At 40.6% G+C, this 25,030-nt stretch overlaps 1 protein-coding gene across 1 annotated transcript in view; it reads right to left on the bottom strand.

Moving 5' to 3' along the window:
- Window positions 1-25,030, bottom strand: part of kif6 (kinesin family member 6) — a gene marked incomplete at both ends in the record, with an annotated part of 167,374 nt that overhangs the window by 113,299 nt on the left and 29,045 nt on the right. Inside the window, 3 exons of the mRNA XM_079833947.1 lie at window positions 19,671-19,774; window positions 21,407-21,493; window positions 21,595-21,738. Coding sequence (XP_079690073.1) covers window positions 19,671-19,774; window positions 21,407-21,493; window positions 21,595-21,738 — 335 coding nt within the window. The remainder of the gene's footprint in view (window positions 1-19,670; window positions 19,775-21,406; window positions 21,494-21,594; window positions 21,739-25,030) is intronic.

Raw genomic sequence — 25,030 nt, 5'->3', positions numbered from 1 at the left:
AGTCCTTTGAGGAGGCTGCCGGTCTGTCTCTCCGTGGCGGGATGCCTTCTCTCAGGGTGGCGAAGACCAGGGGTGGTCTTCCTCTCCATGGCGAAATGCCAAGGGGTCCTTCTCGTGGTGGCGAAATGCAAAGAATTACTGGTCGGTTCCCGTTCTTATAGATGGGATGGCCGACGCCCAAAGAGTTCAATGCTCCAATCTCTTGTGGCGACACGATGGCGCCTCGAATCTAATCAGCGTAGATAATTACATCAACACACAGGCCCTTTTGTTTAAGTATGATTTGATTAGAAAAGGCACGAGAGCTGTGAGGAGTTCAGACTTTGGCCATCCTGCCAGATGACTGATTGAATCAGTACTGTTACAGTCCTCCTTTTTGTCGGATGATGTCCCATGGTCATTATCGGACAACCCCCATCCCAATGGTCGGATGGCAGGTGAGTCGGGACGGTTGGATAGCCGGTGTTCGTTATGGCTGAGGAGCCAGCTCGATGAGGTTCGCATCTGCTTTTGGCGTGGTACCCTCCCTCCGGGGTTTCCATCGGAGACCTCCAGCCACAGCTGTCGTGAGTTTGGCTGTAGAGGTTCTCATCTCGTTGAATTTCCTGTACAGAAGGAAGGCTATGCCCAGGGTTAGGGTATTGCCGATGATCATGGAGATACATAGCCCAGTGTCAGCTGTGGTCCAGGTTTGGACAACAGGCGAGGTATTCAGGGTGGCGGTGTCATGCTGGTCATAGATCAGTGTAGCGGTACGCACCGGAGTGTTGACGAGCCACCTGTCACCTGTGATCTCTGCCTGCGTCTCGGTGACTTGGGTACGAGGGGTGGCGTCGGCAGGGCAGCGGGTGTCGCTGATCATCGGTTGCAGTCCGCAGATTCCTTCGGTGTTGTCTCTGAGGAAGGGCTTGCTAGGGCAGAGGTAGTGAATGTCTTTAGTCAGGGTACACATGTGCAGGTTCGGGGCTAAGTACAGCTGTGTATCGCTGTCGTGGTAGGCGACCACCTCGGGAGTGCGCACCTTAAGGTGTGTGTTACCCTTCCAAAAGCCCACATTGATAATGTCTTTGAGTCGGTAGATTCGGCTCGACTCGATGATGGGTAAGTTAAGAAGGAAGCCCATCTCCTTCTGCTCGGGGTCCACATAAAGGGGAATGGCGCTACCCAGAGAGTAGGCAAGGTGAACTTGCAGAGGGTCGGTGGGTGTGTTGATAGCGGACACCTGCACCAGGCTTACAGGTATAAGGTATGGTGGGATTCTACCCATGGCTAAGCTGTCGATGGAGGAGCTTACTTCCCGTAGCATGTCAGTCATTAAGGTTGTGACCAGCTGCGTTTGGGCAAAGTCATTCTGGAAGACTGTAAACAGCTGTTTCATGGAGTTCACGGTCTGGTTCAACAGGACACTGTGGGTGATTAGAATTACCACCATTCCTCTCAATCTTTTGCCGACAGTTTGTAAAGCTGCACTCTGTGTGGTGAGTTGCTCTTTTAGCTGTGGAAGTTCAGTCTGAATTTCAGCCACATGCCGTCTTATCGTGGCTATGTTTACGTCGTTGACACTGGACATGCCAATGTTAAACAGAGTTCCAACGGCGGCGGCGGCTCCGAGCAATGCTCCCAGGAACCGTTTGGAGCAGCGGTTGTGTCCGCCTAACTCCGCTTGGCTGACTGTCATCGGCCCTGGTGCCGTGGTGTCCAGCACATGGTGTGTCATGGGCGTACATTAGCATCACCCTCCTTTGCGACCGTGGCACCACAAGCCTTGGCGCTGTGCTATCATCGGGTGCAAACCACAGAATGTTGTACTGTATACGCAACATGTGTCTGGAGTTATGTAGGTGTCTGAGGCCTGAGTCATCAGTGAGCTCAGTGAGTCAGTGATAGGGTGGCTGGAGGGGTCAGAGAGGTGGTCAAGAATTGTCTTTATTGCAGTGTCAGAGGCTTGCATATCCGCAATGTCGTTGTTGGACATCTGCGGAGTTAGCGATAGCGGCTGCGAGGCGGGCATTGTAGCCGGGGCCGGTCGCTTACTGCGGGTTAGCACTGCAACATTGGGGCTGGATGTGGGGTTTGGGGGTGCCCACATGTCGCCGTGTAGTGTGCCCGTCTTGGCGAGGGCGTCAGTTTGGTCATTTAAGTCTTTGTCGAGACCTGGTAGCTTCGAGTGTGCTTTTACCTTCTTCCAGTACACTGTCAGGTCATGTGTTCTTGTGATGTTGTCACATTCCTGGAACAGGTGTTGGTGTTTGACTGGCTTGTTGTTAGCGGTCTTGAAACCATTCTGTTTCCAGCTTGGAAGGTGGCACACGAAACTGAGTCTGGCATAGTTCTCTGATGTCATGGGCTGATGCGATCTGTAGGGCTATGAGAATAGCTGCTATCTCTGCAAAATTGCGATGACTGAGGACCCAACTTGAAGTGTTGTGGTGGGCACGGCTGATCGTTCACCCACAGCACTCCCGCACCTGCCTTGATGCCGTCGTGGTTGTAGGAGCACCCATTGACGTAGGCCGTGGGCATGTCCTGGCACGCATTCGGTTCAAAGTATCTGTGACAGGTCAGTTGTTGTTGTTGGGGTTCTTGTGCATCCGCTGCAGCAGCAGGCGTGTTATCAGAGCAGTTTTGGCATGCAGCCAGGCCATTGCCCAGTGCAGACTTGTGATTCTGTGCATATAGTGCCTCAACGTTGCGTCCCTGGAGGGCCATTAACCACGTGGCTATACGTGAGTTAGTGACAACACCATCTCGGATGCGTTGGCTGTTGAGGAACATTACGGGCTGGTGGCAAGTCTCAATGATAACCTTCTGTGCCCCAATGTACAACCCCAAATCAGAAAAAGTTGGGACAGTATGGAAAACGCAAATAAAAAAAAGAAGAAGTGATTTCTAAATTTACTTTGACTTGTATTTCATTGCAGACAATATGAACAAAAAATATTTCATGTTTTGTCTGGTCAACTTCATGTCATTTGTAAATATGCATCCTTTCCTATCATTCAGACCTGCAACACATTTCAAAAAAAGTTGGGACAGTTACCACTTTGTAATGTTGCCATTCCTTTTCACAACACTTAAAAGATGTTTAGGGACTGAAGACACCAAGTGATGAAGTGTTTCAGGTGTAATTTTGTCCCATTCTATCTGCAAACAAGTCTTAAGGTGGGCAACAGTACGGGGTCTTCGTTGTCGCATTTTGCGCTTCAAAATGAGCCACACATTCTCTATTGGAGACAGGTCGGGACTGCAGGCAGGCCAGTCAAGTACCCATACCCTCTTCCTCCGCAGCCAGGACTTTGTAATGTGTGCAGAATGTGGTTTTGCATTGTCCTGTTGAAATATGCATGGACGTCCCTGGAAAAGATGTCTTCTTGAAGGCAGCATATTATGCTCCAAAATCTCTATGTACTTTTCAGCATTAATGGTGCCTTCACAGAAGTGCAAGTTACCTTTGCCAAGGGCACTGACACAACCCCATACCATGACAGACCCTGGCTTTTGGACTTGTTGCTGGTAACAGTCTGGAGGATCCTTTTCTTCTTTGGTCCGGAGCACACGGCGTCCATTCCTCCCAAAAAATACCTGAAATACTGATTCATCTGACCACAGTACACGTTTCCACTGTGTGATGGTCCATCCCAGATGCCTCCGAGCCCAGAGAAGTCGACGACGCTTCTGGACACTGTTAACATAGGGCTTCCTTTTGGCACAGTACAGTTTTAACTAGCATTTGTGGATGTAACTACGTATTGTGGTACTTGACAAAGGTTTGCCAAAGTAGTCCTGAGCCCATGTGGCGATATCGCTTATAGAGGAATGATGATTCTTGAAGCAGTGCCGCCTGAGGGATCGGAGATCACGGTTGTTCAGCTTAGGCTTGCGCCCTTGTCCTTTACGCACTGAAATTCCTCCAGATTCCTTGAATCTTTTAATTATGTTATGCACTGTTGAATGTGAAATATCCAAATCTCTTCCTATCTTTCTTTGAGGAACATTGTTTTTAAACATTTCAATAATTTTCTCACGTATTTGTTGGCAAACTGGCGATCCTCGGCCCATCTTTGCTCCTAAAGGATTAGACCTTTCTTGGATGCTGATTTTGTACCAAATCATAATAACAATCACCTGTTGACATCACCTGTTTCAAATCACATCATTATTTAACCATTTTACCTCATTACTAGCCCTAAATTGCTCCTGTCCCAACTTTTTTTGAAATGTGTTGCAGGTCTGAATGACAGGAAAGGATGCATATTTACAAAACATGAAATATTTTGTGTTCATATTGTCTGCAATGAAATACAAATCAAAGTAAATTTAGAAATCACTTCTTTTTTTTTTATTTGCGTTTTCCATACTGTCCCAACTTTTTCTGATTTGGGGTTGTAGTTGGAGAATCGCTGAATGGCCCACACCGTGCAGAACAGAGCTTTTTCACAGTCTGAGAACTTGCACTCTGGTGGGAGAACCGTTTTGCTGGCATATGCGACCACCTTCTTGTCTTGGTCATGTCATTGATATAGGCCAGCGCTGAGACATTGGTCGGAAAACCCGGCTTCCAGGTACAATTCCTTCTGTGGATCGGGGTAAGCAAGGCATGGAGCTGTGCAAAAATGTATTTTTAGTGCCGTCATGGCGTGTTCTTGAGCGTCTGACCAGACGAAAGGGCAGTCTTTCTTCAGCAGGGCTGTTAGAGGTCTGGCAATGTCTAAGTAGTTTTCGATGAACTGCCGGGAGTAATTGCATACCCCTAGGAAACTGCGCAGCTCAGAGACGTTAGTAGGAGGCTTGATGTTTTGAATGGCATGAACACGGTTTGACTGAGGTTCAATGCCTTGGGATCCGATGAGCAGGCCCACGTAGTTAACCTTGGTTCGGCACCACTGTCCTTTGTGGAGGGCGATCTTGGCAACGGCTGCGGATAGTTGGTTCAAAACATAGTCTCTTTCTTTCAGGTGGTCGGCCACCGTTGTGCTCTTCATGAGAACGTCGTCTACATAGATCAGGTTGGTCTTGAGAGGTGTAGCAGGTTTATCAGTCTCACCGACAGGCTGGTGGGAGACTGTGTGTACTGCGAGGTGACTGTCCTCTGTCAGCTACGTTCGGCACACCTGGTCTTTGGTCATCGGCATGACAGACGTGATGGCAATGAATTTGAAGGGTGCAGTGAACAGTGTGTTATCTGTACTCCCTTCGGGTATCAGTGCAGGTGGAATGGGCCCAATGATGGGTAGTACAAGATCAAAGTCATGAAAGTCATGGCTCACTAGCCGTCCCAGTCGGTAGGCCTTGGGAATGTTGATGTCAGTTGCTGTGCAGTTGTTGAAGGGGATGTAGACTACACGAGATGACACTTCAGTGAGGGGTGTGGCTTCAAGTGTGAGTCCGAGTTCCACACATTCAGGTGAGGGTTGGAAGAAACCCAGCGTGTGGTTTAAGGTTTGGCCACATCGCATGTTGAGCCGAACAGCGACCCCTTTGGTGTATGCTGGTATCACCGTTCCCTGTTCGTTGACTAGGGTGCAGACCTCCGGGATGGTCTGTCCTGACATGAGGTTGTCATGACTGATGGAAACGTGTGGCTGTAAAGTCAGTGGGGTTTCAAGTCGACCTTGCCAGAGGTCTACAGCAGCGATTAGCCCCTGGTCTGATTCGGGATCAGAGTATTCACAAATTAAAACTCGTCGTAGCTGCCAGTAGTCCGCTTTGACAGTCTCTGGTTGACGGTCTAGAAAGCTACGTACGTCCCAGTTAGACGTGATTCTGAGTAGGTAAAATCTGTCCCAAGTGTTCACGTTAGCGACAGTCTGCAGGTGAAAGTCTATGTCTTGCAAGTAGGAGTGAACGTCGTGTCCTCCTGCAGGGTCTGGGCTGAACGTAGGGATATTTCTGGCCAGCTTGTCAAGGTCTTTATGAGCTACGTGGCTGCTGACCCTGACTTCCTGGAAGGGCTTCCCTTCCTCCGCCGCTGGCGGGGATTCGTGGAGGCTAGCGGGTGACAGTCTTAACAGTGGGCTGTCACCCCCCTTTCTAGCTCTTGGTTCTTGGCTAAAAGGTGCGGACCAGCTGGTCGGGGGAAACTCTGTGTGGTGCGTTTCCCCTTCCCGGTCACTTTGCAGTTTATATGAATGTTTCAGTTCTCTGTGAACAAGGTCAAGTTCATCTTTGAGCTCATGTCTTTGCTGGACAAGCTCATTGATCTCGGCTCGGGCAGCCTGCAAGTGTTTTTCGTAGGCTTTGGCTTTAGCATCTTTGTCTTTAAATGCAGTGTTGTCTCTCTCTAGGAGAGCCTCGCCTCGCCGGAGCTGTTCGTTGAGTTCTTCCCTGGTGTCTTTCTCCGACTGCTCTCTGCGGTCTGTGTCCAGACGCAGATTTTCCAGGGTCTTTCGAAGTCTTTCTAATTCTTTCTCTCGTTCTGTGTCCGTTTCACCCTCTTTCTCGGTCTCTAGAAGTAGCTGATCTAGATGACACTGGGTGAGGGCCTGGTTTCTCCGGGCCTCCTCGGCTTGGAGCTTTAGCGCTGCCGCTTCCTGTTCCAGGTCAGTGTGGCTCTTTTCTCTTAGCCGTGCCTGGGCGACAAGGTTGTGGGTGAGGCTCCCGAGGATCCTGGCCAGTTCTTTGTGAGAGTAACTCTGCGTCGGGTCATGTGCCATCAGCTTGTCTAGCTCTGTGTCCAGTTCCTCCTGGCTCAGCTGTTGCAGATCACTGGCGTCCTTAGACAGAACAGTGCTCGTCATCGTTTCCAGCCATTCCGCTAGGCGATCCCAAGGGACAGCGGGACTGGATGAACGGGACATACTGGTTCACTGTGGGCGAGAGAAACACAGCACACACACACAAAGAGGCCAATGCAAGTTTGTTCTAAGGTTAACGAGCTCTTGTACGGACTATGCCGTCGACAAGAATTTAGGCTAACTGATGTAAACAGTTAGACAATTAGACAATTAGGTGGGCCAATTTTTGGGTCGGCCTGAAATAGAGACTTTGACAGGCGTTAGCCTTGTGGGTCACCTGGTGACTCCGGCTGCTCGGTTGTCACTCTATTACTTAGCTTTCCTTGGGGTTTCTTGGTGAACTGAAAGAAACAAGATTACGACAGTCCGGACAGTGAAGGTAGGAAAGAGCACAGTGAACACAAACACACAAAGGAATTGGTCTGCGATAAAAAGGAAAATAAGCGCGAACGCTGGGAGTGTTCGAGAAACACTAAAGGGACTAAACCTGCTACCTTTCGTAAGAGTTTCTGATAGGGCCTACAGCATGTGTGGCTATCGGGGTAGGAAACCTAGGAAGAGGGTGCGGCTTAGAGAGGGAAGGTGGGCCAAAAGTTTAGGCCAGTGGTCACCAACCTTTTCAAGCCAAAGATCCCTGACCTCAGCCTTGATGAAAGGCATGATCTACCTATAGATTTTTCATGGCCGTTTTTTTATTTCCGAGACCATCTGTCGTTTTTTTTTTCTTTATTTAAGCAAATTTATTTGTTGTTTATTTGCTCTATAACAGGCCAAACTGACCTTAAAAAAAATTGCCATTTGAAATGTGAGGCAACCACTGCATTTTAATTACGATCCAAAAAAAAGATACACATATGTAGCATGAGCAGTTGTTTTTTATTTAAATTATTGCATAATTTCAAGACTTAGAGTAAATACAGAATGCTCTGACTTTAGCTTTGTGAAATTGTAAAATAAGACACACCTGCACAAAACAAAAACAGATGGACTGAATAAAAATGCTAATTCACTCTCTGACAGTAGAAGGTGCTTATGGAAAACAAGCGTTTATTTAGGTACCGCTGTAAAATGCCATAGAAACTATTCTGAAGACAGTCAGTTTTGTTCAGGGATACATTCATGTAACCCCCCCTCCCCAATTCTATATCTATATTTTTCTTCCTATATTTCAAGCTTCCCAAAGAGTGATCTTGCTGGGCCTATTAGGCTGGTCCACTTCATGTGTTTTTACAGATCAGATATTTATCTGATTTATCAGAACCATTCCATTTACACTTGGCCACATAAATGTGTCTCCACAAAAGGGATATAAATCCAATCTTCAAATCCCACGCTATATGCCTGTTCACATCACGTATATGAGTTCACATCACCAAAATTTTATTGATCAACAGTTAATTCAAGGACCGCGAAATGAGAGAGAGAGTGGCATAAGAACTGATCATTTAGTTTCTTTACCTTTAATGATGATGATGGTGTATTGAGCGTCTGCAACTTTTACTTTAATTTGCGTCAGTTTGCTGAAGAGATATTCAGCTGATCGTCTGCGGCGATGAGTGCTGCAGTAGCGCTGTCATATCTAACTATAACATCGGTCGATTTGTGCTGTGCGAATTTTGAGGTTGCAGAGAATACATTTTGGGAGCATATGTAGCGATTTCGTGCCTTGATAATGTGTTTGTAACGCTCGTACACAGAGAGGCCGGAAAGCTGGCCTGAATGGTTGTAGCCAAGTGTAAGCAAACCTCACATATCTGATATTTCACAGGGGTTTATTATCAGCGTCGTCGATCCCACGCACACATGGGGCAGTTTGCAAAACACTCCACTAACAACTGCGTTACTGAACAGAAAATAAACAGTGCAAAGATTAACAGAAATACACACATACATGCGATGTTCACAGTTCGCGCTCCATCCACGAACTGCCCACTCATCAGCGAGTGAGTGCATGCGTTCTGCCTTAAAGGAGCAGTACCTAATTCTACTTGTTACATGTTGTTAATTATTTTTCGGTTATTTATTGGGAGCTACCGGGACAGTGATAAAGATCGACCAGTCGATCGCGATCGATGGGTTGGCGACCACTGGTTTAGGCTATACTCGGGGAGTATCTAATATTTGGCTTATAATGTGGGTTTTATCACATTTAGTTTATCCGGGGCGAGTTGAGGTCGCTCAGGTGGAAAACCAGCGGCGCAGTTGGCCTTCCGGGCGTTCCCAAACACCCAACTGCCGTGTCCTCGGTCCTTCGTTACTCTGTATCGCGTTACGCCCACTCAAACAGCTTATGACTTTAAACACAACCTGACAACACCAACCCGTCAACCGCCAGCCAGCACAGCAAAATCGGCACGTTCCCTAGAACCCTCTTTTTCAAGAGTGGCCCACTATTAGGCCCCGGTTTAGGTACTGGTCCCAGAAATTGCCTTGTGTGTGTCAGCTGGACTGGCTGACTGGCTTTGGAGTGTCAAATTGCTGATGTCGCCACTGCGGGCCGCAACGGCGGACGGGTAAAAGAAACCGAGATTCACACGCAGCCGGTGTCGGTCACGTCGGTTGGACAACCTTGCTCATGGAGACCACGTTGAGACGATTCTCAATTCACCACAGATGCTTGTGAGCCCTACAATAAATACACAAAGAGGGTACACAGGTGAAATCAAAATTAATTAAGACTCTATTGTTTACCGGATCGAGTGATTTATGGTTGCAGACGAAAAGGAAGTGGAAAATCCTATATCGAGAGTGATTTAGGAAAAGGCAAAGGTTTCTATCAAATAATGATAAAACAAAAGGCAATTTTGATACTGTTGGTAATTATCAAAATGAACCTAACCCAAATGAGAGAAAGAGGGAGAATTATTATTATTTTTTTTTAATTCACAATTGAGAAGTCCAGCTTATTTCAAATTGAATTAAAAACAAGTTTAAAATTTACATTTAACTAAGCCTGTAAGGAGAATGTAAATAAAAGAAAGCAAATCAAAATAATATCCTATAATAATCAGAAAAGAAAAGCAGGGATAATGCACTTCACACAGAATTGGAAGAAAGTAGAAAAGAGAGAGAGAGCTGTAAGCTGACTTAGCAGGGTACGGATACACGGTGGAATCCTTCCTTCCAAGTGGACTGTCAGTAACTTTAAGAACCTAATTTCAATTTAAGTTTGAGGAAATTCATTTTTCCTTTTAAACTCAAAATCAAATAAGTGTGTTTAATCAGCGAGAACGGAGACCTGGTTGCTGCCTAATGCTAGTAAAATTGCATAAATTAAAACGTTTCTAACAGTTATCAATAAACAATTCACATGCTCTACTTAGGAAGGAAATTAAGTTTGTGAAGACAAAATTAATAGCGGAGACTAGAACTATCCGAAAATGCCCACGAGATGGCGCAGTCGAGTCCCCCTTGACTAGAGTTAGTTAGGAGGAATGCTCACCAGATGGCGCTGTTGCGCCCGTTCGGGATAAAGTTATGGTGAAGTGTAATTCGAGAGCTGTCAGGTCGTGCCCTCTGGTGTCTAGCACGCGGAGTTGCAACACCTGCTCGTGTGACTCGGACCAAAAATCAAATGATGGTCGCACACAGAATTAACACAAATCACAAATATAGCTGCAAGCAGCCATTATCAGGGCCAAGCGCAAAGAAGAAGACAAGACATGCCAAAATGGCTGACAATGTCAGATCAACTGCAGCAATGAGCAATTAAAGACCTATTAAGGTGATTTTAGGCAAAATAGCTGTAAAATGATAAATACAGTCAATAATAATGATTTAATGTTTTATCACTTTCAACCAATAGGTGGCACAGTTACGAAATTGATGTGGTGTGGTCAGAATAAGGGAACAATGACACATGCAAAGATTGGTGTCAATATATCAAAGCAGGGTGTCAATATAGTGTCAATATGTCATTGCAGAGATATAGCCTCAAGAGGCCTTTTCATTATAAGTATGGACCACATGGCGGTGCTGTTTTGAAACCTTTTAAGTAGCTTAAAGGCATGGTGCTGATGGCACAATCCAAGTTTCTTAATGATACACCAATTCATTTGTAAAGCATAGCATTTTATATCATAATTCTGCATTGTAGTCAATGGAAATTTCATGTTTTGTTCTATTATAGCGCCACCAAGAGGCACAATCCCACCATTTTTTATGTGTCCTTGGAGTGAGCCCATACATGTCTGTATCAATTTTGGTGAAAATATCTTGTTTCGTTTTGGAGTTATAGACATTTAAATGAAAAAACACATGAAAAATGACTGACACCTGACTTTGATTGGATTTTACTCCCCCTTACTATCAATATTTTGACCTTTGGGCATTAGCGTATAGCTATCGACCTATGTTTTCGAACTTCTGATGCTGGTTTCGTCTCGATTGGACTAGCGGTTTCTAAGATATCAGCTAATGTTTTTAAAGCGCTAAATTACAACGCTGCACAAACCATATGCCGAAACCTGGCAAATCTGGTATCATTGGACTCTGCGAGGATTCAGTAGACAAAAAAAGTTACTCCCATGAAAAAAGTCAATCTCACCCAAAGTTATAAGCATTTGAAAAAATAAATTCTCCACTAGGTAGCGCTGTTTCGAAACTTCTCAGGCTCCTTCAGGGCATCGAGCTGATGACCCATACCGAGTTTCGTAACAATCCGTTAATCTGTTCATAAAATACAGCATTTTAGCACATAATAAAAAATGGCCGACAGCCAAAATGGCCGATATGGTAAAATTGAATATCAGACAACTCGGCATGCCATACTGAATCCAACGAGACCACTTTTATGATTTTGGACAAACGGTTCAAAAGTTATAAGCAAAAACAGCTATTTTTTTATCTCCGGACCAGTAGGTGGCGCTGTGCCGAAACGCTGCATGTTGCCTCAGGTCATGCATGTGATGATATGTTCCAAGTTTGGTTTGAATACGATAAAGCGTTGCGGAGATATTGCCTAAAGTGTGTTTTCGCAAGCGTTATGTAAAATTTGTTTGCGCGTTTATCGAAAACGATTTGACGAATCCACTTGAATTCCATGTTTTTTGTCAGCATGGTTTGAAGATGATCTGGTTAAATTTTCTGGTCTAGGAGTTCGAAAAAGTTGGGTTTCATTTAATTAAAAATGGCGGGAAAATTGTAATGACGGAAATGACCGTCATCGAATCGGATTGAGCCAAGGAACCGAAAGAATTTTTTTTTTTGTGTTTCTAGCCCTTATGGTTCTAAAGTTATTAGCAAAAACATGAGTCAAACTTTGGACAGGTGGTAGCGCTAGAGAGATGGATTTAGAGACTCCAAAATTGGTGTGGTTACTATTGGTAATGACTTCTATCAGTGTACCAAATTTCATAATTTTCCCGCAAACGGTTCTATGGGCTGCCATAGACTTCCATGGCGGAATAATAATAATAAGAAGAAACCTAACAGTTTCAAGAGGGGCTTCGCACCTTCGGTGCTTGGCCCCTAATAATAGGAACGCTAACGGTTTCAATAGGTGCCTTCGCACCTTCGGTGCTTGGCCCCTAATTACTTTCCAGATCACGGTGGATCTCTTCTGTGCTATCACTGCATGAAAAAAGGTGTATCCGGACCAGGATACTCCTGTATACACTGCTGAAATTCGGAAGAATCCAGGAGTATACTGGCCGGATAGGTCAAATTCCATGGATCCGTATATGTCCGTATTCATCCGAAATGGTACCAAATCGGATGTATGTTGTGGCCGTATACTCCCATGCTACAGCCATTTGTTGCCATGGCAAATAATCCCATCAAGTTTTTCCCAGGAGACATTTTCACACCTCTAAACAGCTTTGCCTTCCATCCCCTATTGGTCCTTCATCTCAAACTGGATTGGTTGTTTTTTTTAAAACCACTCCCAAAACCCAGACTGCTATTGGAGGACAGGACGCATTGAAAACCCAGTCAAGTGACTTTATTGGTTACTTCTAAGGCTAAGGGTGGGCTAGGTTTTGTAGCATAGGGACTTGATTGGTTATAGGCCAGCTATGCAGATTTTGCTAATTAATATATAATATATATATAAAAAATAAAGAAAAATACACACAAAACAATTTGAGAAAGTCTGAAATATTTATTAAAAAGGTATAAAAAAAAACCACATTCTTAACAGCATTATAAACGAACATTAAAACAATGGTGAAACAAAAACAAGTGAACTAAATGTATTTAAAAGGGATGAAAATGTAAAGGAACAAATGTAAAAATATAAACAGTCCAAAGAACATAAATATACGTTAAATTGAATTGGTAAAGAAACAAAAAGGGAAAAAAAATTAACAAAATGCATTTAAAAGACAGATGTAAAGGAATAAAATACACAGTGAACATAAAAAGGAAAATAATAAATATACAAATTAAACAATATAAAATGAGAACAATAAATTTATAAGACAAAAAAAAGTGTATATAAAATACACATAAATATTCCAAGTAAACAATATAACCAAATAAAAAGAACAAAGAGCATTATAAACATACATTAAAATGAATGTGGGAAAAGATAAGTGAACAAAATGTTTCTAAAGGAAGGCGACGTAAGATGAACAACAATACAAAACGTGGAGATCAAAAGCAACATGGACATCTAAAAAGGAACAAACATACAAAGTATACAATATAAAACGAGACAAAGAAATCTATAAATTAAAAAGTGTATATAAAATATATGTAAATGTTCTATATATGGGAACCAATAAAAGTATAAGTATATAAACATAGGAATAAAGAAAATATAAAATGGAACAATTGAATATTAAAATTATAATTATAAAATAATTGTGACCAACTCTAACACAATGTTGTTTGAGCTAGCCAAACCATCCACACTGGCCATCCATCAACAACAGCAGCATCTTCATCAGACATCTTGTCTATAGTTGCGGTCTTCCACAGGTTCTGTGTTGGTTTGTGCAACCCTGGACCTGGTCTCCAGCAACTGCAAAACATGACAGTAAATTAACCACTAAAACTCAGAGAGGAGTATAGTAACATTCTGGAGGGAAAAAGCTTAACCGGTTTCTTAACTTACCCGTCTCTTTCTCTGACGGTTCTGTGTGATGTTCTTCATAGTGTTTCTTTTCTGGGCCTTTTCAGACTGAGCCAAAGAATACTTCCTCAGCAAAGTCTCACAAAATAAAATACATCTTGCGACCTGCCAAATAATACATTAATAATATATAGTTAATGCCAATAAAAGTAAGTAAAACAATTCAATTAAAATGTATTTGTATAGCGCTTTCACAATACATATTCAGGGTTTTTCCTGGGTCAAAAATGGTCTTCGGTGGTGGCTGACAGACATGGTCATCCACACACACACACACACACACACACACACACACACACACACACACACACACACACACACGGTAAAAAAAAAATACCCTACCCACTTGATCTGCAAGCGCAAAACTGACAATAAATTTGAAATAAATTCAAAGAAAGTTTGTAACTTTTGCTTATCTTATTTTGATACCTTGATGTTTGTTTTTTTTCCTCATTTTTACACCATTTACTGATAATTGTTTGTTTTGGTAATCATATCAATATTAAAAAAAATTAACAAATAGCCTAATTTTCTGCCATATACAATCAGCTAGCTAACAACAACTTTGTTCTGGGAACCAGTCGTTAAAATGATTCAGTTCAAAGGAGTCATTAGGTGGCGAATCGGACATTAGCAGACGCGTTGTGTGTGAATCCCGTCTTTAGAACATTGCGAAAGATTTGTCAACACACAGAAAACACTTCATAACCGGATAGGATTTGTTTCCTGTTTATTTAAAGTATGCTTTATGCAGCTGGTCAGAGAACCAGTCAATGTTTTTTGAGCGCATTTCACACCCAGCGGTAATTAAAGGAAGACGTCTGATAGCGCCACGTGCAACATGGATTCGGTCTTCCGACCTTTTGATTTTGATTAACGTAATATGTGAAACATTAGAAAGCTAAGAATGCTTATTTTGAAGACAGAGAGAGTGCGAGCGAGGGATGAGCTCACTGGTCGTTCTCTCTGTCACTCAGTTAACTCAAGTGCAGCAGTCATCTGTTCTACATCACTCATAAATCACAATAACTGATCAAATAAGGCTTTGGCGGGACAAAAATTTGTTTTGGCGGCCGGCAAAAAAATTTCAATGTAGGAAAAACCCTGATATTGTTTCAAAGCAACTTCACAGAAAATGCATGCGTCTACATTACAGAAAAAAACAGAGAACATTAAAATAATTTTTAAGATTACCTTTTACACATTCAGGGTCAACATCTGTAAAAGTTCTTCAGGATCATGGATCCAAAACTTCTGGATCATGAGGGGGGAAGAAACATGCACACACAAAAATGAATATTAATTTGTTTGATAAAACATTAATATTAATTATCAACTTACGGACAAGGACTTGCAAAACATACTCACCAGGCCCATACAAAAACTTCACAGTAGATCCAAAATCCTGGTTTGCCTACAATTTTTCAGAGTCCAAGTATGGTGGTTTCCTGTCCTCTCTGTTGAACAAGTGTACATGACACTGTTCTCAGATTACTCATTCCAAAACTCTGTTACATTTTATGACAAGCTTGATCTTAAAACTAGCTAACAGTAGGGATGGGCATTATGACCATATAATTATACATACATGAGAAATTATATTTTACAATAACGATATCACAATATATTTATTTTGATGGATATTTTATTAAAATGCTACAGAATAATACTGCTTTAAAAGTCTTCACTGTATGATATTCAATTAATTAATATCACTTGATTCTTAAAGAAGCAGAAGGTCTTCTCTATTCTTTTGTTTTATTAAAATGATGACAAAGCTGCAGCCCCTTTAAGAACGGATGCACAGAATGACACACATCCGGGTTTCCCCACGTTAACTTGAACTGTTTAACTTACTTAAGACATAACTGACTGTTTAAATCAAGTGAATACCTCACATGACAAGGTTTCTGAGATAATTGTGTGCATTTTACAGAAAGATAATTGATTTCGGGATCGCATGCTGTCTGAGAGAGGCTTATTTTAACACATGCATGTCCCGTTCATTATTCTACATTCATGCATGTTTCCTTGTCAAAATATCAAAACGTTTTAGTACAGTCAGTGCTGCGTTATATACGCTATATTCCCATTCCGCAATATAAAAAGGTAATGTTAACGTTTACAGCAAAATCGCTAACAATAGTCAGTATCATCAGATCGCCATAACACCCAGCCCTAGCTTAACAATATTACAACAACAAAAACACAGAAACAGAATATGTAAGTTAATCACGATTAGCATATGACTTTAATGCACTAACGTTATATCTTGATGAGCAGTAGAAACAATATAAAGGGATTTACGTTACCTTCTGCCGTCTGCTGTCCGCCATTGGAAACTTAGTCTGTTCGTATTCATGTTTTTTCGTTCTCAGTCGACATCCCACCATCAAAATTCGTCCAAAATAAGATTTTAACAGGTTTAAATGGTCCATGCAATGCCATTAATAGACCGACGTGAAGATTAGAAGCCGCGATCGCGTCGCGTCCCCGCGAGCCACGAGCAACTACAACGGCAACGGGTGTATAATTCAAACTGAAGGCGCGCACTGTCATTGGCCAGATTTCTGGATGACGTTCAGATTGACCAATCACGCTCAAAAGAACACGGAAAGACAGCAAATAGCCTTGCAAATATAGAAAAAAACTTGTTTTAAACAACAGTTAGAAAATGTGTATATTTATTTTTATTTGCTGTTATATTTAATTAATTGGTCAAATGGTGTTTTGTGGTGTGGGCAGAGGCCTGGAAGTTTCAACCTGGAGAGCAGTGCAGATTTGTACTCTTTAAAAACAATTATTGTTTGATATTTAGTTTGCTATATATTTTGTTATATTTGTATCCAGAATTGAATGTAAAAATACACCTTCACTGTAAAACAGAAAATTAAAGTAAAATATCTCAATTTAAATAAGGAACAATCTGTAAACTAATAGTGTTTTCTCTAAAACGTTTAATGTAAATTTCTGTGAAGTTTTTTAACTTTATTTGACTTAAGATATTTGACTGTAATTTTACGGTTTTTGTTTTGCAGCTGTAGCTGCTGTTTTTTTAGGTTTTTATTTTTACAGTGTAAATATAAAACTAATAAGATTTACTTTAAAATGACAAAGAATAATGTTAAATTGTTAGTATGGACATAAACATAAACCTTTAATATAATGAGCTAAATATTGTATTACAGTTGTTAATTTACAGATATTGTTTGTAATTTTGCATGAATTTGTTATTTATGAAAACAGAAAAATAATACAGTGATGTTCCTGTATAAAAAAATGAGAATTACTGTAGTTTGTCATTAATGATATAATCCTTAAAATAACAGTCAAGTTGTTTATTTAGATATTGTTTGTAATTTTACATCGTTTTAAACATAATTCAAAATTACAAGAAAAAACTGTAAAAAAACTGAAGTTTTTTTCTGTAAAATTAGGATTCTTTTTAATTGGTTGCCTTATTTTTATTGGTAACCTTATTGGTTGCACCTACATCTATTGTGAGTGGTGGATTTCAAACCTCAAAACGCCCCTCTTTTGCAGCGTGTTAAAGTTAAGAATCTTAGAGTGACACTTTTTGTGAACAGTTGCAGAGCTGAAAGATCTGCTTGTGTTTCTGTGTTTCTTGAGCAAGTGAATCCCTGCTCTTTTTTATTCCATATTTTTATTTTGAGCATATCAGTTTTTGGTGTTTTTAAAACAAACTTTTTCATTTTCCACATTTCATCTCCTTTTTATTTAATTCTATTATTGCCTACAATTTGTAAAACTTTGCAAAAATTGTTTGGGGATAGTCTAAAATGTTTGGTTAATTATCCTTTGTTAATTCCATTACATTTCTTTGTTTATTTCATTACATATTCAGATTTTTTTGTGAACGTATATGTTCAGACAGGGTTTTTATTTTTTACTGTTTTTATAAAAAATATTTGATTAAGAGACTCTTTTCATGCAGTGGTTTTAAGGCCCTGACACACCATTCTGATGGTTTGGCCCAGACCCAGGCAACGTGAACCAACCCCACAGTTGGCTTTAGTCATTGCTAGTTCAGTTTAGTGTTTCAGGGCCTTAAGAATTATTTTTTCTGTACAAAAAGCTTGTTTGCTGTAGCCTACAGTAGACCAGAGATAATTCTCAATCCTGAAGTGCTCCCCTGCCCCCCTCCTTCTGAGAACAGCCAGCACAAGTGTCAGTCATTAACATAAGAAAGGTCTTCTTCACACCTAACAGTCCTCAGTCCTAGCACACCCAGCAGTGTTTCAGCTGTATATGTCCGTGAAATTTCACGGATTCCTGTATACGTCCGCATACGTGAGGTTTCCGGGTTTTTCTGGAAATATACTGTTCCGTGTTACTCTGATCCGCTTTTTCCCACATACATCCGGTAAACATCAAATTACACAGGAGTATACCATGCCCGGATAGTGCCGGATTTCAGTGTTTTCATGCAGTGTATATTGGCACAAGACAAATTGGCAGGATTCATTCGCTGCACAAGAAAAATGTGGATACAGGAATTAATATCTGCTTACTTCACATTTAAAAGAACTCCAAAAGACATTTATCAAACTGGCTGATGGTTATTCAGCATTTATGAGTCCAATGTTTTAGGTCTTCAATTTGGTTAGCTACGCCAATGTTCAACCAGGAGTTATCGTTTATCTTAACGATATAATATTATATTAGGCCTATTATTGAAGAGAGGAAACTTGCTCAATTTCAATCTTCCGCTTGACAGAAGATTTCTTCGTTCAAATCAAGCGGGATAAAACAATAGTAAGCATGTACGGATTGTACAGAGATTTCGTTATCTCTGCAGGACATCTAATATTGCCAATTTAGCATCTGTTAATATGCTTAAGCTGAGCTCGGCGTTGTGCCTAGCCAGTGAGTGAGTTCGCTTTGTGCGATTTGTCTCACAGTTCAAACAAACGAACGAAAACACGCGTGCATAATATTAATACCCAAAAATACACATGATATATATTGCTCACAAAAACAAAGTTTGAAACGTGCCAGCATTCTCCACCAGTATGTAACAACAATGAGTTTCGGGGAATAATTAATTCAAATGGTGTAAATATTCATGAGTCTATGAGTATGATTTGCTTGTTGTACAGACAATATTAACTTATAACGGAACCTTTAATCATGTAAAAGTAACCTTTATCCAAATTGATTTCTTCATCAATTATCAACCTTACAAACTTTAAGAAACATTAATCTGCTTTATCAGCCAGTGGCACTGCCACCCCACCGATGAGGGTAGTGAGAGAGGAAAACTTTATACAGATTATGGCCCTATTGGTGTTCCATATTCTGGCACCAAATAGTTCCACAATTCCAAAGCCTTCCAATGCACATCCGGGAAAAGGCAAGGGGCGGGCAAGGCAATTTATGCGTTGCACTACGCCTCAGCTTGACCAGTTACTTGCAGAGAACCGGCTCAAAAGAACGATTCGTTCAAGAACCGAGCATCACTAGTATTTAAGCCTTCTGTTTTCACTCCTGGTCGGTTATAGTATTTTTCTGCTAAGCTGTATCCGTTTGTGGTTGCTCATTGTTCTATTATTTTCAGTTCTATGCTTATCTTTAATAAAAGACTATAAACGATTAGATCCATTCCTCCATAGTTCAACCATAACAACAAGCCAATGTAAAGTTAATTATTTAGTCTTCTGTATTTCTGGAAAATAATTCAGCGTGCTGTTAACTGCTGAGACTCAATCAATCCAAATCATGACCAAATCCTTTAGTCTGAACTATTATTTCGCAAACACAGACAGTGCTATCAGTAATCTCAATTAATTATTAGTTAATGTCTTAACAGATTGAGAAGTGAGGAATTAATGGGTACATACTGCTGGATCTCTGCTTGGTTTAGCTTGTCACTTCTTTGTTCTCCAGTCACTAGAGCCAACTCTTCCTTCAAAGACTGAATCTCCTTCTTCAAATGGACAATCAGCTGCCAGACAAACAACAAACATTTCACCACCATAAATAGCGGGCAGAATTCTCACATTAGCTGAATTCGGACCCGCATACTATCATGTTGCTCTATCTTTCTATGGAAGAAATAGTAATTGTGTAATGCTAGTATGTGGTTCCGAAATTCAACACTTGTTTCTAAAATTATGCATAATATATTTTTGGCAGCAGCACAAGTAAATGCACCAGATAAAAGGAAGATCACTTGTTTTTCAGACAATGATAGCCTTGATTAATTTGACAAATAGGAATAAGTTTTACTTTTGATCACAACTAATTAAGTAGATTTGATAGAGTCCCTTTCTTTGTCCACTATTTAAATCATGGCAGTGGATCTATCCAGTCAGAGTCAAAGTATATCGATTGTCTTGCTTGAGATTTATAGCCAACATATTTAACCATGGAGATATTTCCAGTTTAAATTTGACAATTCATGAGTTTGTGATTAAGAGGTTAAACTTGGATAAACCATGGCTGAGGCCAAGTGGCATCAGGACTACATTTGGGATGCTTTTTTCTTTCCGACATGAGGGTGCGTAAATATTGACAGATCTTTTAAGCATGCCATTAAATGCTTGTAGAGTATTTGCTCAGAGAAAAGTGAAAACATCTTCCACTTCTTCCTTGGAATGCAATAAATCCTATGAGAGATTAAGAAGAATTTACTTCATTTTCAATTTTAAAATTTTAGATTTTAGGTCTAAAAGAGACACATTGGTCTTTCTATCAAGAACCAAACATAACTAGACATAAAACAAGACATTAAACATAATTTTGCTTGCTCAGATCTGTGGTGTTGTGTTTCACTCTGAATTCCTGACCAGAATTTGTCCGCAAAATTTTGGAGAACAATGGTAAATGTGACTGCACCTCAACACCCATATACTTTTATGGCAGAAAAAAGTGCAAACACAATGAGGTTCCAGCAATTCCATGAATTCAACCAACGGATGTCTTATTTATATTACCCCTGCTCATTATAACAACAAAGTACTCTAACATCTGTAAAATTACATCACCTTTAAAGGAAATGTATGTAAGATTGTGGCCAAAACTGGTACTGCAATCACTTTCAAATTACTGTAGAGCGGTGTCTCCCCTCTCCCCCTCCCCCTGACTAGAGGTTGCCAGATAGGCTGCAGTATCCAGCAGGAACGTAGGCTGCTACAAAGAGCTTCCAATGGCAAGTGACGAGTCCTACACAGCAAGTTTTTTTTTCATTGTCACAATGTTTTTCTGATTCATAACTGATTCGTAAAGTTTTATTTTTTGTCCAAAAAGTTTGAAGCTGCAGCTGTGGTAACTAGAGCAGAGCTAGCAACCCGGATGCCGAAACACTACTGACTTCTGATTGGTAGATAGGTGGAGGGTGGCGCTTCAGGCCAAAACACATGTCAACATCAACATCAGTTGAGGGCTGCAACTTCACTTTTAAATGACAATATCCTGGCCGAACTACTGTTGTCAGTGATATAAGTATTTGAAATTAACATGATTTCTTAAAGTCTAGTGACATATCAGGGCGATTTTATGATTAATTGAAATACATTTCTTACATACAGTTCCTTTAAAGAAATAAAATAAGGTCAGATGATAATGTCAGACTCACCAGAGCAGGATCCAGTTCTTCATTAAGCAGAGCATCATTCTTAATCAAACCCACTCTCTGGGCAAATCGACAGGTGGATATAGACTCCTGAGAGGAGGAGGAGAGAGGGGAGTGATGAGAAGATAAAAAAAAAAAAAGTTGCCTTTCATGCACAATTTCTTTTTTTTAATTGAGGTTAAGAGATGTACAGCAATGTTTCTCCTCTCCACAGACACAGTAGCGATCATGGTGGTCATGCAGTTACCACCCAAACTGTCTCTAAGCACAGAGGTCATCATGGAGTTGCGATAGGGGATGTGGGACCTATTCTTCTCCGACAGGGCAATGATGACCTAAACCAGAAAGCAAATGAAGCACACCAAATTTTTATTTCAATAATATGATTCAAACTCCTTTTAAAACCCAGAAGGTCATGTCAGTATAAACAGTTTATTCACAATTATTTAAATTATTTAATTATTTTTCCAAATCATAATTTCTGGTTAAAAGTACACTATGGAAGATTCAGGTAAAAAGAAATGTAATTATTGAGTGAGTACATGAAAAATCAGTGTTCAAAACGGTGTTCAAAAATTCTCTACACTGTAAGAAACTGATTGTACAATTCACAGTTATTAACACATGTGCAAGTACTGCTTTTATTTATTTATTTTTTGCTTATTAGACAGGATAGTGTAGCGATTGACAGTAGTGTGGGGTGGAGAGAGGGGAATTTACATTCTTTAAAATAAGGCATTTCAATAACCGACTAAAAACCTTTTTATTGCCATTAAAGTTAAATTACTGAACCTTAACATAGGAGCCTGATTAATAAAACTGCTCATTTAAAAGAAAACATGTCAGACGGAATTACAGGTTTCGGTGCCGCACATTGCATTAACAGAAATGCTTTTGCGACTCTAAAGTTTAGTATACCAGTGCAAAATAAAAAGATATTACGTTACACTTTACAAATTATATATAGGCTACACTACAGATACTATTATTTTGCAGTTTTGTTTTATTTCCAGACCATTAGTTGCCTATATTCTGGCAGCTTTGATTGGGTGGGCCAGTGCCACCCTGGACCATGTGGCCTCGCCACGGATGTGAACAGAAAAAAAGGTCTGGCTATAGCAGCATGCTACTTACGCCCGTTTCATACATACTCAGTCTGCAGTGCATATGCGGTGTGTATTCGGTGTAGGAGCAGCACGCGCTGTTGTGCTTTCATATATGCTGCATGCGTTTGCAGCGCGCAACTGATCCGCGGTTGTATACCACAAACACAGAATGAATTCAAATCCAAAAGTTGTTACTGAACATGGCTTGTCAGACTTGCAAATCTCTTTGTTTACACTTTCATAGATGTCACGTTTTAGCGTAGTACATTTAAACAACGCTTTATTCAATGCATTACTTTGTATTTATATAGCCTAGTACTTTAGATTTAGCTCACACAAGTGGCAAAACATTTAGATGTTATGGCCTATAAACATTTTAAATTAGAAACTTACAATAGGCTATACAAAAACAGCCGACTCTCGTCTTTTCTTTCGTTTTTAAGCCCTTTTAAAAGTAGGTCATAAAAACCTTTGTATTTCCACCTCCAAGAACGTACGAGTGCTATCCATTATTTAATTTTTTTTACCTAAATGCCAGGTAAGGTGTCGTTTCCTTGCTTTACCCGAGGGGGAAAAAAAACATGTGTTGACTTTGAAACAGAGTACATTTTAAATTATATGCATCTGTGGTAAAATTTACAGTAAAATAGTACTATTGTGAAATGTTATAATTAAAAAAATATATATTTGAATATATTTAAAAAATAATGTATTCCTGTGTTGGCAAAGCTGAATTTTCAGCATCATTACTGCAGTCTTCAGTCACATGATCCATCAGAAATAATTCTAATATATGCTGATTTACTGCTCAAGAAACGTTTATTATCAATGTTGAAAACAGTTGTGTACAATTTTTTCAGGATTCTTTGATTAATAGAAAGTGCAAAAGAACAGCATTTATCTCAAATAGAAAGCTTTTGTAACATCATTCAATACTGTTCAAATGTTTAATTAACTTTAAGAATACTTTTCTTCAGCAAGGATGCACTAAAATGATCAGAAATGACAGTAAAAGGCATTTATAATGTTATAAAGGCTTTCTGAACAATGTGAGTATCATGGAGTAATAATGCTGAAAATTCAGCTTTGCCAACACAGGAATAAATAACATTTTAAATTGTATTAATATTTCACAATATTACTGTTTTTGTCACAGATCTATGAGGGAGGACTCAAATGCAGAATGTGTTCAGGGCTTTATTAACAAGACAGCAGACAAGACAAGATACAGTGAGGTAGAAGATGTGATAACAGTCCAAACGATAGGCAGGGACAAGGCACGATGACAGGCAAGCTGAGGGAATGGCAGCTGAGACCAGCCCAGGGTGTGAACAGGCTGGTGTGCTGTGGTAGAAATCAGAAGCACCAGGCCAATGGATGCAGCGAGAGTCAGACAGGATCACAGCACTAGTGGACAGACTCACAGGGCACAATCATGCATAGCACCAGTCTTGCTGCTTGGCAGAGAAAGGAAGCAGCCAGAGATGCTCAGCTTGCAGGGCAGGACTGGAACAAACAGGAGACCCAACCAACACAAGACCGGGCAGATAGCAGAAACAAATGCTTGGCAGTAACTAGAGAAACTACTAGCAAACAAACTGTAACAGCACAATGAAAAGGCATCACGTATAACGAACCAGCAACACATGAGAGAAAGAGCCCACATTAGCCGTTTTTCAAAACCAAGTACGTGAACTTCAGACTTGCATACGTAGTTCAGACTTTCTAAGTTCGACTCAGGAGAACGAACTCCAGAGGAAGTCTGGTAATTCTGCAAATGGAACAGCAGCGTTCTTGATAGCGCCACTCAGCTCGCTCTGGCTTCTCCGGTTATCTCTGTATCTATATTTGAGGGCTACAATAAAAGGAAATGTGTTATAAAACACCACTCTGCCTCTTTTCGTTTTCATTTAAAGAAAAATATTAAAAATAGTAATAGCCACACAAATGTAGTTCAGGCAAAGCGTACATTGATTATCTTCACTGTATATATTTATACCAAAACGAAATAAAACAACCCTACCCCTTTTCGTTTACATTTAAAAAAGTAAACATTAATATGTGGTTCATGCAATACGTGTGCATATATGATCATCTTCACTGTAATAAAATATAACAAAACAACCCAGTCTCTTTGTTAAATGTCTGTTTTAATGATAAAAAATAAATAAATTTAAACTTAATTTTGCCCTCAGCCAAAACGAATAATAGATTCATGAGACCAAAGATCGCCTGTTAGATCAACACAAGATGAATTATATCTCATGTTTAACCACTACAGAGACAGAGTCAGCGGCAAACGTCAGAAGGAGTTACCCTGCTCTCAGCGGGGTTAACAAGCACTGAGTGCCCGCTGATCAACTGGATCTCACAACTCCTTCAAATAGGCGCTCTTTATAAATAAACCACAGATTTGAGCTTTAAACACGTACATTCTCACCTGAAAAAGTCTTAAATCTACATTTTGTGACACAATAACAGTAGTATTATTAAATTATGTAGGTTCTCACCCACTACTGAC

This window comes from Gobio gobio, assembly GCF_949357685.1.
Source record: "Gobio gobio genome assembly, chromosome: 13".
In the NCBI taxonomy this organism is placed as follows: domain Eukaryota; kingdom Metazoa; phylum Chordata; class Actinopteri; order Cypriniformes; family Gobionidae; genus Gobio; species Gobio gobio.
This window is presented reverse-complemented; position numbering and strand designations above follow the sequence as displayed.